This window comes from Eutrigla gurnardus (genome assembly GCF_963514095.1).
Source record: "Eutrigla gurnardus genome assembly, chromosome: 12".
Classification (NCBI taxonomy): Eukaryota; Metazoa; Chordata; class Actinopteri; order Perciformes; family Triglidae; genus Eutrigla; species Eutrigla gurnardus.
Genome location: NC_139926.1, coordinates 22,827,231 through 22,841,825, shown reverse-complemented (window position 1 = coordinate 22,841,825; position 14,595 = coordinate 22,827,231). Strand labels below are relative to the sequence as shown.

At 44.0% G+C, this 14,595-nt stretch overlaps 1 protein-coding gene across 3 annotated transcripts in view; it reads left to right on the top strand.

Annotated features, from left to right (window-relative positions):
- col18a1a (collagen type XVIII alpha 1 chain a) overlaps nt 1-14,595 on the top strand; it is a 65,602-nt gene that overhangs the window by 39,221 nt on the left and 11,786 nt on the right. For 2 of the 3 annotated variants that reach the window (XM_084023473.1, XM_084023471.1), the window contains 15 exons: nt 1,507-2,048; nt 4,158-4,241; nt 5,843-5,908; nt 9,347-9,425; nt 10,281-10,343; nt 11,115-11,245; nt 11,815-11,841; nt 12,241-12,438; nt 12,655-12,681; nt 13,022-13,084; nt 13,166-13,243; nt 13,333-13,383; nt 13,545-13,676; nt 13,781-13,843; nt 14,013-14,057. In XM_084023473.1, the coding sequence (XP_083879599.1) occupies nt 1,507-2,048; nt 4,158-4,241; nt 5,843-5,908; nt 9,347-9,425; nt 10,281-10,343; nt 11,115-11,245; nt 11,815-11,841; nt 12,241-12,438; nt 12,655-12,681; nt 13,022-13,084; nt 13,166-13,243; nt 13,333-13,383; nt 13,545-13,676; nt 13,781-13,843; nt 14,013-14,057 (1,649 nt within the window). The remainder of the gene's footprint in view (nt 1-1,506; nt 2,049-4,157; nt 4,242-5,842; nt 5,909-9,346; nt 9,426-10,280; nt 10,344-11,114; nt 11,246-11,814; nt 11,842-12,240; nt 12,439-12,654; nt 12,682-13,021; nt 13,085-13,165; nt 13,244-13,332; nt 13,384-13,544; nt 13,677-13,780; nt 13,844-14,012; nt 14,058-14,595) is intronic. The other variant, XM_084023472.1, reaches the window with a different exon arrangement.

Below are 14,595 nucleotides of genomic sequence, written 5' to 3'. Positions count from 1 at the left end.
AACTTTATGGGCAACAGTATATATATATTCAGCTATCAATTGTCCTTTAACTTGGCTTTTACCTTGTTAGATTATTAGATATTTTCCACCAATGTGCGATCTTGAAATGAACCAAAAGAGTAGCATTCGTACAGTCATGTTATGTAGCATTATTCTTGTTAAAATGTACAATCCGTTCAGCAAGGCATCTTCTTCATAAATGTCCGTCTGATTGGCGTGGAGGGGGACTGTATGCATATTAATACTGGAAAATAGTTTAATTGCTGTCCTGTTCCAGCTTCTCTCTGAGCTCAGATCCCTATGAAAGCATCATTAGTTCTCAGACTCTGTTTTTATGGTCGTACGGCAGTAAGCGGGACCCTCGGGTTCAGCTGAACACCTCGTGTGTTTACGCTCTCAACAAAGCCGCCTGCAGACCCCACTGATCTCACACATTTAGTCTCCAGGTGGTAAACCAAAGCCTTTTCTTCAAACCATCAGAAAACGCTCGGCTCTCCCAAAACAGTCATTTTTCCTTTAAGGTGAGAAAAACAACGTTTTTGATCAAAGCCAAATGGTTTAGTCTCAAGTTCGATGCGAGTAAGACATCGCCACCACTGAGTGAATGATCAACACATCCCTCTTTGTGTCTCTTCTATTTCCTAAAACGCCTCCAATTATTATGCGGTGACCTCGCCGGAGTCACCCAGGGTGATGGAAGAGTGAGCAGAGCTATGCAGGAGGCCCAGCTGTTGGTCCCTGTGGCCCGGAGCGGTGACATTTAGCAGATGTCACACGTCGGAAGAGTTTTCTTTTCTTTTTTTTTGCTTCAGGAATGTGATGAATAAATATCAATGCCTACCCTTTTATGCACGCACGTTTCTATGGGAATGTTGGTCTGTTGATACTTTTTAGAGTTTTACAGAAAACACTTTTGTTTCAGACTCTATCACTGCATGACATAGTACGGCTTAAACCTTTTTTAGGTAAATAAAGATATTTTCTCTATGAATTAAATCAGTCGACTTCTTCATGCGCTGTATGTATCTTGGCCCTCCAGACGAGGAAGCACACGTTTTCCTTGCAGTGTCTGCTAAAGCGATCTGCTTCTCTTAGTCTCATGTGGACTTTCCCTTTGCCTTTTTAGGGGGTATGTCAACCATTTCCATATTTTGGTCATGAGGTAATAAAATGTTGTGTTTGTTCGTGCTCCCCTGAGTGGAGTCGCTTTGCAAATCCTCCAAAAAAAGCCTGCAGGATGGTTGAGGTAACTCTCCATCTTTATTTGATAAAATGTGTTAATGCTCTTTTATATCACTTTTGAAAGGGAACAATCTCTGATCAATTATCTTTGTTCTATACTGGAAATAGTATAGTCGTATGCAAACAGTCCATCAGGCACATTCACCCCCAGCAGCTTCACAGAGCCTGGTCTAACATGATTCCCTGCCATGCAGCCCTCTCCTCTAACCTCCAAGGTGTTTCATGCGTATTGTGGTCTCACATGCTTTCTCTCCCCCCCTCTAGAAGACAGTGGCGTCTCCCTCCTCCAGCTGATCGGGGATCCCCCTCCAGATACCATCACCCAGGTCTTCGGGCCCGACAACAGCCCCGGCTACGTCTTCGGACCCGACGCCAACACGGGCCAACTGGCCCGCGCCCACCTGCCGAGCCCCTTCTACCGAGACTTCGCCCTCATCTTCAACCTGAAACCCACCTCTGAAAGGGGCGGAGTCATCTTCTCCGTCACCGACGCCTCGCAGCGGATCATGTACGTCGGCGTCAAGCTGTCGGCCGTGCAGGGCGGCAACCAGAATGTCATCCTGTACTACACCGAGCCCGACTCACAGCAGTCGTACGAGGCGGCCAGGTTCCTCGTGCCCTCCCTGAGGGACACCTGGACGCGGTTCGCCATCGCTGTGAGGGACGAGAAGGTGATGTTCTACCTCAACTGTGACACGGACCCTCAGGTGACGCGCATCGAGAGGTCCCCGGACGAGATGGAGCTGGAGGCCGGGGCCGGGGTCTTTGTGGGGCAGGCGGGAGGAGCTGATCCCGACAAGTTCCTGGTGTGTACGCATGGCTTTGTCTTTTTAAAGAAAACAATATTCAGACCTGTGGAATCAGGACGTTAACCTATTTAAGGGATATATGATTATACATATTTACAGTACTTTCATAGACGAAGGAATACTGCTTTGAACAAATGAGATTAGTTCTCATGTTGGAGTCTTCTGACTGCACGTCTCACATTCCCAAAGCACTAGAGGCAAAATAAACTGCAGAGAGACGAGACTCCCGCTGTGTGAAGCGCAGTATCGTGTTTTGACTTTTCCATCGTCGATCATGTGATACATCTTGGCTGAATAACTCTCTCATGACTTGATTTGCTCAAATTGGCCCCGAAACCACAACATAAATGTCTGCATCACTTCACCGTCTTGTTGAGAGACGTCTGCAAATAATTAGAAGACCTCACAGTCGGGGTGTTATTAGCTTCAGTCATTTGACTGCTGTAAATCCCAGCAGTTGACCGCAACAACTGTTGACCTCAGCTGTTAAAGGGTTACGGCGGTTCACCCGCGGCTACCTGCAGACCTGCAGACCGGCGTGTTGTCAGTGGCGATGGGAGCGTTTTACAACGAGTCAAATGATCACTATTGATTGTTTTATGATTCATTATTCACTTAGAATCTGGAAGGACAATGATTATCCCAGATATCATTTATTTTACGTTATTTCTTTTGTTGAATACAACCCAGGTCCCTTGAGGGTGAGGAAATATCCATTATTTCCTTTTTTTCCAATGTATTTATAGCTATTTAAAAGACCTTTACTGTTTTAGATGGAAGCTAATCAGTAACTTTCAAGAGATGAATTTATTAGCAATCAGTGGTCTCGCCTTCACTACAAATAATCAGCTTCCAACATGATTTGGTTGTCTTTCTTTCTTTGATTTCCACTTCAATATGATGCTGCTTCTCTTTGCCATTTTCACTGATGAGAGTTGCCAAATATGGAGAGTTGCTGCTTCTAGTGACACACATGACCTCCCTGTTAACGAGACAGAATCGAGGCCATAAAAGCAGTTCAGCATGTTTGACTCTACAGGCGAGCCAAAACAATATATATTCAGGGATATTCCATCCACTGCTTAACACACATTTAATAGCAATGATTATGTTGTTGCATAATAATACATATCTGTTCACACCACTTAATATGTCACGATTCCAAATGAGTACTTCCCATTTGGCTGCAAGGCCTTATAAATGAGGTTTGAGCTGAAACACTTGTTCCATCTTTTTTTATTGCCCTGTTTGAAGACAGCTGCTTATTTTGTTGTAAACCAACTCTGCTCCACACAGTTCCAGCTTCTTTTTTTTATTACACAAACCCATCTAAGGTATTTTCTAGTGGGGGATATTTTGCCAGAGAGATGTTTTATAAGCTGCTTATTTTGGGGAAAAAAGGAACCTAACCCGTTTCTTCTTTCAGGACATGTTGGCCTGTTGTCGACTCTCACATGGCCCTGAGCTGCAGAGGTCTTGCAAATTAAATTTCTCCAATCAAATCAGGACTTGGCCAGCTTTTATTTGTCATTTAAATATTTACATTATCTATTTATAAAATGGACATTCCATTCTGAAACAGGATTTGTTTAGTGAAAGTCCCTTTTTTTTGCGTTATCCATCACCAGCGAAACTATGCTACAGTGACAGTTACGTCCTCAGATCTAAGATTTATGACGAGGATCTAAAGCAATTTGTCGGAAGCAGACCGTGACACATCGACTAAACATACGAGCCCCCCATCAGTACAACCATTAAAAGCCTGTGTAGCGACATGGTTTCAACGTCAAAGAGCCTTTGCTGTTAATCTTCAAAGTTCTCTTCAAAAATCTTTTTTTTTTTTCCCAGGACATAAATGTGTCCTAAAGAGTCGACTTCAAATGTGCGGCAGAGAAGCCACCTCTTCATTCACAGCTAATGGCCCTTTGATAGACAGTCAGATAGCATTCATGTTATCTGTGTGAGGATCCTGGGAACATGCATCAGATCGCTGTGGAGGGGGGAGATAGTGGCACCGAGGCTCAAGCGGGGGACTTCAATGGGAACGCTGAGTTTTCAGGGAAGGGGAATTCCATGTGAAAACATGTTTTTTTTTTTACACCACAGGGAGTGATCGGTGAGCTGAGGGTGGTGGGAGACCCCCGTGCTGCTGAGAGGCTTTGTGAAGAGGATGAAGATGACTCCGATATGGTAAATTACATTTCATAACACAACTTCAAGAATCACAGGATGTTCCAAAACTGGGTTCGGTGATGAGATTGAACACATATGAATAAACAAATCAAATTATTGAATCATAGTTAAGAATCTGTAACCAGGCACTGGAGGCTCTTTTTCCAAAATCAAAAACACAAGATTGAGGATTTGATTATGTTTATCTGCTCTAACGAGTCATTAGCAGACTTCGTTACTTCCACTAGATCATATTGGTTTATGAGCATACAGAAATGTTTCACGATTAGCACCTTTTTAGAGTCCTTCCACGACGTGTGGAACAAAAAAAACAATATTACAGAGTGCACATTTCTCATTATCATTCCCATTATTATATTTGGAAGATTTATTAAAGGCAGGCGCAAGACATGACGTCTTAGTGGAGTTTGTTGATTTATTCCAGCCTGCATCACTAAGCAACAGTGACTCTAACAGATAAGACACTGAGAGCAGCCTTTTCACCGCTGACCCCTGACCACCCACACACAAACACAGGTGCCTCGCTGCAGCCCTCCTGTTATTTAGTACAACACGGCCTGGGCAGCTGCTCCGCTCGCCGAGACCACCACAACCTGGTCCCGACTGACAGGATCAGGTACAGGATTCTATCGTCAAATCCTTGGATGTGGTTTGGGTTCGATGGGAGAATCACATCCCGGTGGAAATGACAGGTTTCTGGTTTCAGTGTCTTCTCTCTCAAACGTTCACCTCACACACAGCTGCTCATTCAAGATATTCAATTACCACGACATCATGTGTATGAGACATGAGTAACTCTATTGTAAATGCTCTGATACTACAGCTGATACAAGAATTAGGCTTCATCGTATTAATGCAGAGACAGAGTATCGGGAGAGATCAGTACTGACTTTAACCCGGTAAGAGGCACATTGATATTCAATATCTGTTTCTGGCCAAGAAGGTGGAATAAAAACACACATTCACAGCAATAAAGACAACACAGACGACTAAAATAGGTCAATTAAACCGTCAGTCAGATCACAAACATCCTGGAGGCTGAATACACAAATATGTAGTGCAACGTTGTAGTTTTCTTGCTGAAGATAAAGAGCCAATCAATGACAGTGATAGTCAATGTATTTCACCCAGGCCTATGTTAACGGCGATAGAGACCTATATGAGCCCTTTAATCTCCATTTATCTGCCTTATAGCAAGGAGCTCTTCGGGCATATATGGATAATGATCAATATTCATTGTGTTTATTACTATTTTGATGTTTTTGGAGATTTGTGTTATTTGGCTACACGGAAATAAATAGTGTATTGAATTAAAACTCCCAGTAAAAAGTCGACATATAAACAGTAACCATGGCCAAAGCATGGAGACCCCCTAAGTATATCTTTATACATTATATGATAATCGTTTTCAGTGTGTTTTCATCACATTTACAGTCAAGGTGTAGTATAGAATAGAAGACATCCAGTTGCATCATTGTCCATAGATCTTTCTTATAATGGTGATATTCCCTTTGTGGAGTAGAGTTCATTACAGCATCATGTTACTCAGTAAAACAATGATCTTTGTTGGCGTTAATTAAACACGATTGTCTCCTCAGGCTTCAGGTGAAGGAAGTGGTGATGAGGAAACCAGAAAACCAGCCGTGGAGAAACATAGATGGACGGTATGGAACCCCTTTTTATTTATTATTCAGATCTTTATTGTTATTACAGAGGTGTTGCCAATATACACCCACTGCTGATTGTTTCCTTATCATTAAGCTCTGCTTATAACGGTATTGCCGTTGCTGCCTTTGATACATTATGAAAACATTATGGGTTGGGTCGACCATTTTCACTGCTATGTTAAATAATAAATGATATGAGAGAGTGAGGAGAAGAAACAGAATGAGGAATGCTGAACTCAAACAGCTGATCAGGCCAGACTCATACCTGGTCCACCTCCTAACAGTGGAGTCGTCCCCGATGTGGGATATACCACCGACGTCTCCAGTTACTCGCTGTAAGTGAGCGAGCACTCGTCCCTCGGGAGAGATTAAAACCTGCTGAGTCGTCTGGAAATGGAGCCTCTTTCTGTCTTATAGATCTGGAGACAAAGCCTTTTTACACGGAGAGTTTCCTCTTGTCAGAGTGGAAAGGATATTTATTACCTGGTTCAAACTGGCTCTTTGTAAAGTTTAGGAGTTCATAACATCCTTCTGAAATGTACAGCTGCCCAAACAGAGACGGAGGTCAGCGGCTTTGTTAGTTAAAGCCCATTTATTCAGTGAATACCGCACGTGCTTCAGGTGCTCTGAATAGAGTTTATCACCTGGACAACTCTCAGCAGATATCACACCAAAGCCATGGACATTCACATGTTTACGCCGTGATTCTCACCCTTCTCTAAATCATCTGAAGCACGTTCTCGTATCTTTCCGCGTCCTCCTCCATCTCTTTCTCCACAACCCCTCCACCCTTTGGCGTTTCCGTCTCCTGCTCTCCGTCTCTCTCACACTCACTCACAATCAGATCCTCACTGACACCCACTCACATCCTTCAGCCCTCGGAGATAGCCTCGCAGGCCGTCCTCCTCCTCTCCCATCCACCACCACCACCTCCTCTGCTGCGTGCATGCACTCCCACCTACAATTATAGTGGAGAGTTAGGAAAACCAGATGGGCAATTTGGATTCGATGTGATCCAAGCCCCCCCGCCCGCCTCAAGGCTTTGTTATTCTGACTGGTTTCTACATCAACTTAGTGCAGCAACTGGCAGAGGTGGAGAAAGTCAGGCGTCCCTGCATCGTTACCGCCGTAGACTTTTATATTTCCCATCTGCTCAGTAGGCGTTTATCACGTCGTATGCGATGGCAACAGCTGGCATCTAATGCCTACCTGCTACCCTTTTCCATCCCACGTCTGTTCACAGAAGGTACGCAAAACTGTCCCAAGCGCTGCTATTAAGGCAAGTCTGGGCAGAGACCAGTTCGACGAGGAGAGTCGTATAAGTCAAACTTTCCATCTCGTCTCCCTGGAATCCCCGATGATAGATGGAGGAGCGAGTCAGCCACCCTCGACGGTGTCACCGCTGGAGAACGACGGGTCTCCTTCAGCGTGGAGCCCGGAGAGGAAACGCTTCCAGAGCGTGGTCGTTGTCGCGGCTACGCGGCCGTCCAGAAACGAAAGCTTGTGTGAGCTCTTCATGTGAACACATTTATGGATTTTGAGTTGAACTCATAAGAGACCCTCAAATATGCGACTTGAGACCTGAATGTTGAAAACCTCTCTACTGACATGAATAATTAATAACATAACCAGGCACCAGAATAAAATGGAGAAAAACAAAATTCAGATGAAAGAAATGAGCCTTTCATTATATAATCAATCAGAATGGATTAGTTCTCGAACATATCATGTATTTCCCAGTTGCAACCATGAAAATGATGCAGATTCACAAATAATGTATGTATTAAAAGGGATTAATATTGTTGTTTCCCTTATCTATTGTACAAATAACCCGTTTTAAACAATATTTTAGATCAATTGCATCTCCAGCAAATAACAGACATTTTATCTAAGTAGCAAACTGATTGGCTGAGAGGTGAGTTTTGCATTAAATATGCACATACGCCTTAATGAAACACAGCAATGTTTGTACAGCAAATTCCTTTCTTTTCGAAGTCTGATTCCACTTCAATAAAAGTCAGACGCGTGACAATCAAACCGTAGCTGCATTTTTACAAACTACACTTCTGGTTTTATTTCATCCCTTTAAAAAAAAAAAAAAAATCCAGTGAGTTCTCTCTGATACTTCATCAGACGTGAAAAAAGGAAAAAGAAAAGGCACTGAGGTGGAATATGTACATTGCCGAGGGAGCTGCATACCTGCTCTTACATTCAGGAGGTCGCTTGGTTCAAATCCATCAACACTATGTTCTAAAGATGGGAGCCTCCCACCCTTCGACCCCGGCTGTGACGGATACGTAAAGGAGTGAACAAGCGGGGTATTCTTTATCGCATTAATACATATATCAACTTAGAAGAGTCGGTGGTGGTCCGGCCAAATTCTTAGCATAGCCGGCGCCGTGCAACACAGCGGGGAGGAGGCAAAGCAAACTGGTTAATTATCAACACCCCCCCCCCCCTCCTGCATTCTTCATCCCACTCTTCTCATGAATTCCACAGGTGACAATCCGAGGTGTGTCACCGGTGAAGAATGAGCTCCGGACGGCAGGAGGGGGGGTATTTGCATTATTTCCTCCCCCTCTGTGGTTTTTACCCAAAGGCAGTTTGTGAGTGACCCCCACCTCCTCCCCCCTCCTTCAATAACTCCTGTCGCTCCTCTCCGTCCTGCTGTGTTGGTAGTGATTGTTAGACTGGAGACGGACCTGCTCTCCTTTGTCCACAGAAGGAACACACACATCAAATACGTCATTAAGGAAATAGAATGATGGAGCCATTCCTTAAAAGGGTCATAAACAAAAACATATAGCAGAACTGAGAATCACTTCATATCCTTTCCTAAGATATGTGTATTTTTTTTAATTTTTTTTTTCCTAGTTTAGCTTTGCAGATTAAAATGGGGTTTGGAGTGGCAGCGATGACACACACACACACACACACACACACACACACACACACACACACACACACTGTGTCATTTGTGTTGCAAACAAACTCCATTATCTCACCTCGGGTGTCGTTCGAACTCTGTGATGACATTTCCCAACAGCAGGCCGGATCAGCGTGGTGGATATCTGCGTCCCCTGTCGATCCTTCGCAATGCTCCTTTAAAGTTGTGCAACAGGAATAAAGATGTCTGACAGCGATAACACACAAACAGCAATTTGCTGAAAACAATAAGCCAAACAGGAAAGGAAAAGGTTTAGATCTGTTATGGGTTTGCCGAGCACATGTTGACTCAATCATGTTAAAAGGCTTCGCGTAGAGCTGGGAAACCAGCTCGTTAGCTTGGAAGGGAGCTTTGGCTGCATAAACTATAAACATCAGACTGAATGGAGGCCTGTTTTTTTTCCCATGTGGTGATGTGTTTCTTCAGTGGAGGTGGGATTAATGCAGCTTCCAGTAAATGGCATGTATCTCCATCTTTCTTCCTACTAGACTACTCCTCCGTCTTCCCGGCCCATCCAGCAGCCGCCGCTGACCAGGAACGAGGAGGTGCCGGTGGCCAGAGAAAAAGGTGAGTTTATCAGGACACAGTCGACACTTCCCCGAAACGAGTTTCATTTAAAAGTCGCTCACAGATTGAAGAGAGATCAAACTTGAGATGGACTCATGTTTCTGCAGTATTTCTATACTGGACAGAAGTCAAAATGTTTCTTTCTTCTTGCCAGTGCTCCTCAGAGTATTTTCACAGATGACTTTCACTTTCTTTCATGCGTTTGGAATCGTATTGATATTGTATTTCCACATGCTGACACGTGACTCAGCTCACCTGTTGGGGGATGTTTATGATGGTATTGCAGAGTTCATATTCCCTTAAACATGCATCACTGAGCGAGTCAGAGCTTCCTCCAAACAGATTCACTGGCACGAGTCTCCCTCTAGTGGTCAGAAAGGATGAATGCAACCGAGGTTGGGAGGCTCTCCTTAGTGATCAGAGCTGAAGCATTCAGGTGTTGCCTCTGCCAAAAAAATAAAAAAATAGAACTTGTTCTATGTCCAGCCAATCAACCACGTACATAGATGTCCTCCTCAAAGCCTGCAATATTTTAAAAGCACTTTTGCACCATCTGGTGGTCGCGGCATGAATTACAGAGACCTCATTGCTTCAGTTTGGTACGCTGGTGGTTGTCTGCAATATGAAATATATTACATATGACTTGAATAAACCACCAGCACTGATACTAAATGCAGGTCTTTGATGGAGCTTTGTGGAACTCAGCCATCATGTGACGCTAATGAGACAATTCCTAAAAACTCTGAATCCTCAGACTTGAAAATCCACCTGGAAACAGGGAAGATTGGAAAATTATTTTATGAAATTATATCATCTGGAGACTTAATTTAACACTGTTGTTTGCGTTGTGTCCAGTGAGTGACTCCCAGCACGTTTCCCAGTCTGTGGAGTCCAGACCCGGACTTCCCGGGTCAGCAGGTGGGTCGAGGAGAACCCGGAGACGAGCATCCGTGTCTCCCGTGGTTTTACTTCCTTTTTTTATACTCTCCGGTCTGATGCTCTGCCTCACTCATGTGCACTCCTCATGCAGGAACTCACATGGATTTTTCAAAAGCACACAAGCATGCATGAATCTATCTACTTTATGCTTTTGAATTCATGCCGGGTGGCGGCCATGTTCGCTTATAAATCAGGGGGATGGAAAATTGGGCCGTTCAGGCTTTAATCCTCAGAATAAAAAAAAAGAGATGGGAAAGTATTGCATATTAGCTTAGGCTTCTAATGCTATGATATCAGTTTTAGATTTTCCACACTTATGCGTCCATTCAGAGGCATGGCATCCAGTTTTCCAACGCTAATCTCTCGCCCCTGAACTGCTCATGGTGTTGCTGTGCATGTCAGCGGCGTTGAAGGTGTGCGACGGGTTGTATTTTCATACATGCTCCACTGAAAGAGTTTAAGGTCACCCCGGCTCACACCAGAATGTAAATGTCAGCGGCGGTGCATGCAGGTGAGGGGAAGGTGTTTTCAGTTCCCACCTCAAAGCCTTCACACGGCTTCTTTTATATTACAGCCACACGCACTGGGATTCTCACTCCATCGAGCAAAAAAGTCATTTTCTTTTCCTCATTTCTCTTCTTCTTCCGGCTCCCGTTTATTGTCTGGGATGTGGGAGACAATCGTTCATCATTTCTGAAAGGTCGTTTCATGAGGGCATTAACGACTCTGTCCTTCTGTTGTTGTTTTCAGGGGCAGTTGGGGAGAAAGGACAAAAGGGTGACAGAGGGGACACGGGAGTGAAAGGAGACAGGGGTCCACTCGGGCCGAAGGGAGACGCCGGCTCCGGATCCAGCTCGCGAGGCGGAGCCCGTGGAGAGAAGGTCTGGACCCTTTTTATGTGATCTACTTTGATGGTGGATGGATTATGTGAATGAGATTAGACATTTGAGGGGGTGGGACGCACTGACCGGGCCGTAGTTTGTCCTTCTGAAGGTTCCGATGGGAAGCGAGTTAACTGGAAAACGCAGGAGCAAGGACAGAAAACAGCAGTGATATGAGCTTTGGTGAAATATCCCAAAGGAACACTAGAGGGCGACGCAAGTCTTAATTTTATTCCAGCACATCCATTCAACCTTTAATTCAACTGGGAAATAAATTGAGATTTACAATAAAACTGAGGACAAAAAAAGTCCAAATAAGAAACTTTGATAATAACTTTGAATAATAACAACGTAAGAATAAATAAAGCAATTCAAATTTAACTACAGCTGGGAGTGAAAGAGGATGAACTAGACATTTTTAAATGATTTTATTTTCTAATCAGTACAACCTGTGTATGTCGATGACTAGTTATTTTGTCTTATGAAGGCTAAATGTCATTAATTGTAGAATGATGTGTGAATTATGACTGCTGGCGTTGACTTTGCACTGTTTCTTCTTAAATTCTCAGGGAGAACCAGGGGAAAAGGGATCAAAGGTAAGTTAGAGAAATCTAATTGTCTAAATCTTACTTTTACTGTTATTCCATTAGGTATCAGGGTTAGTATTACTTCTAATACACATTATTTTTTTCTGTATCTGTTTAATACGTTTTATTTTATAAAATTATATGTATAATTATTTTTACACTTATTGCTATTTCACTGTGTTTTTTATTCTTGTGTCACTTCTCTCTGGCACAAGAACCTTCAGGATTAATACTTCATTCCATTTGAATATAAATTATGTGATGCATCATAATCCCCCACCAGGGGGAGACTGCAGCAACATTAAATCAGGACCAATCAGTGGTGCTGGTTTCCTTGTTTGGACTTCTGGTTAAATTGAATTGACAAACATGAAGAAGCTTTATTCACCTCCTCTTCTTCGTCTCCAGGGCAGTGCAGGCTTTGGCTATCAGGGAAAGAAGGGCGACGCCGGCCCCGCTGGGCAACCCGGTCCCCCTGGCCCTCCAGGGCCCGCCACCGAGTTCTCAGTAGGTGGTGATGGATCAGTTGCTTCCAGAGTCCCCGGACCCCGAGGACCAGCTGGACCACAAGGTGCCCCGGGCCCATCAGGAGCTGATGGAGAGCCGGTTAGTAGACGACAGTTGAATTATTTACATTAAAATGCTAAACATAACGCTGTCTGTCTAGTTTGTCAATCTAGGAATAAAAAAGTTGAATTCCAAGGTTTTAAAAGGTTAAATGTAAAGTTAAAATATGAATGTAATTGGAAATAAGCCCTGTCATATTTTAAATATCCCAAAATCACTAATGTGTCTCTGCGTTTCTGTATTTTATGCTCACAGGGCGATCCTGGTGAGGACGGAAAGACTGTAAGTCCTTTTTCTTTCCCCTGCACCATACCAAGAACAGTGACAAACGACTTGAACTCTCATAAACCGTCAGAAGGTTATGTGATGGATGGATTGTTAAAGTAGACGCTAAGGGTTCTGATCGATCGGCCTCTGATCCGATCAGATGATACACAGCAAAGAAAGACCATTTCTCTTCTGAGCGCTAATGGAAGAGAATCACTGGAGAACGTATTTCTGCATGAGTGTGGGGCGGTTCCCTGAGGGATTCCATGCTTTTGACCATGCAGCCGTTTGCCTTGCAATGCACTGACACATGTTATGTAAATAGACGTGTAATCAATATATTCCCTCAATACAGGGTGCTGATGGACCTCCTGGCTTCCCAGGAACCCCCGGGGACTCTGGATCTAAAGGAGAAAAGGTTAGACTCCCGCTTACTGAATCTAAGATGAAATCTAAATTATTGTTAATGTTATTAAAAGAATGACTCTTGTACATGCAGGGAGACCGTGGAGAGGGTCAACCTGGCCCAAGGGGACTCCCAGGTCCTCCGGGACCCGCAGGACCAGGACTCAGATCTGTGAGTCAATCTAGGTTTCGGCACAACTTGTATCAGCAGACTTTGCAGCTCATTTGTTGAATACAACTGATCGAGTTCATGTATTTCAGACTTTCGTGGACATGGAAGGCTCAGGGTTCCCTGATCTGGAATCTGCTCGGGTGAGAAGAATTTAATCTTCATCATGTTTGTGGTTGTTAGACCAGCGTCTGTAAATGAAAAAGTCAAACCACAAAGACGATGAATTGTTGCTGATAGACTTTTATCTAATAGATGACTGGATATTTGCTTTATGCTCAAGGATTAATTTTCGTTGTTGTAGGGATCGCCTGGTCTACCAGGTCCCCCTGGTCCCCCCGGTCCCCCAGGTCTTCCTAGTCCCTCTACAGCTGGTGCAGCATCGAGTTCTGGGGCATTTGGACCACCAGGAAAGGACGGGATGCCCGGTCAACCTGTATGTTTGTCTCTCAGCACCCCTCGCCCCAATAATCGTGATTAAATGCCTGTAGAGTCTAACCCAATCATCAACAACTGAATACCTGAACCAAATCCTTCTAGGGCTTACCTGGTCTGCCGGGTACTGATGGCTTCCCTGGAGTTACTGGTCCCAAGGGAGAAAAGGTAACGACCTTGTGAAAGTGATTGTTTCTTCTGTAAACACCCATTTTCAGCATCCCTGGAAGCGTTTCCATCCTCTTTTGAATTGCCACAGTATTATTACAGTTTATATTCCCTTACATAGAAAAAGTAAAGAGAATTAATTCACATTTTTTTCCCCTCCCCACACTAGGGTGACTCAGGCGAGCTGGGTCTTCCCGGAGCAGTTGGAGAGAAGGTAGCTGCCACTTTACAGTTAGAGCTACACTCCAAAATATTGGAGAGCAAATTTGAATGCAAATGGCCTTTAATGTTGTAACCAGTAATAGACAAGACATAATCCTGCAAACAAAGTGCATGAATTCAAGTGTTGAAGTTGCTGGCGTGCTTTTATGGGATACTCGAACTGTTTTAATGGAGCCCGTTGGATGACTAGAATGACATATGAACTTTCATCCAGCAGTTTCTAAAGCTTGTCTCGTGCTTTTCGTTCCTCCAGCCAAGTTCCTACTTTCCTTTTCTCACCAATCTGCTGCCCCACTATCTATCCTCCTACTTTCCTAAGCCTTCCCATCCGCAGGTAACCGGGCTTCAGCACGGCAGCTATCAAAGGGGATCGGTGTCTGCTAACAATATGCAAATGTTTGTCAAATCTGGTCAGCTACAGACTTGACTTGAAGTTTAATCCGAGTGCTGGCTTTGGTTTGGTTTAACATTTGGTGATGATCAGAACAATGAGCATGGGCGTTTGTGCAGTTGCATTATCCTCCGTACTG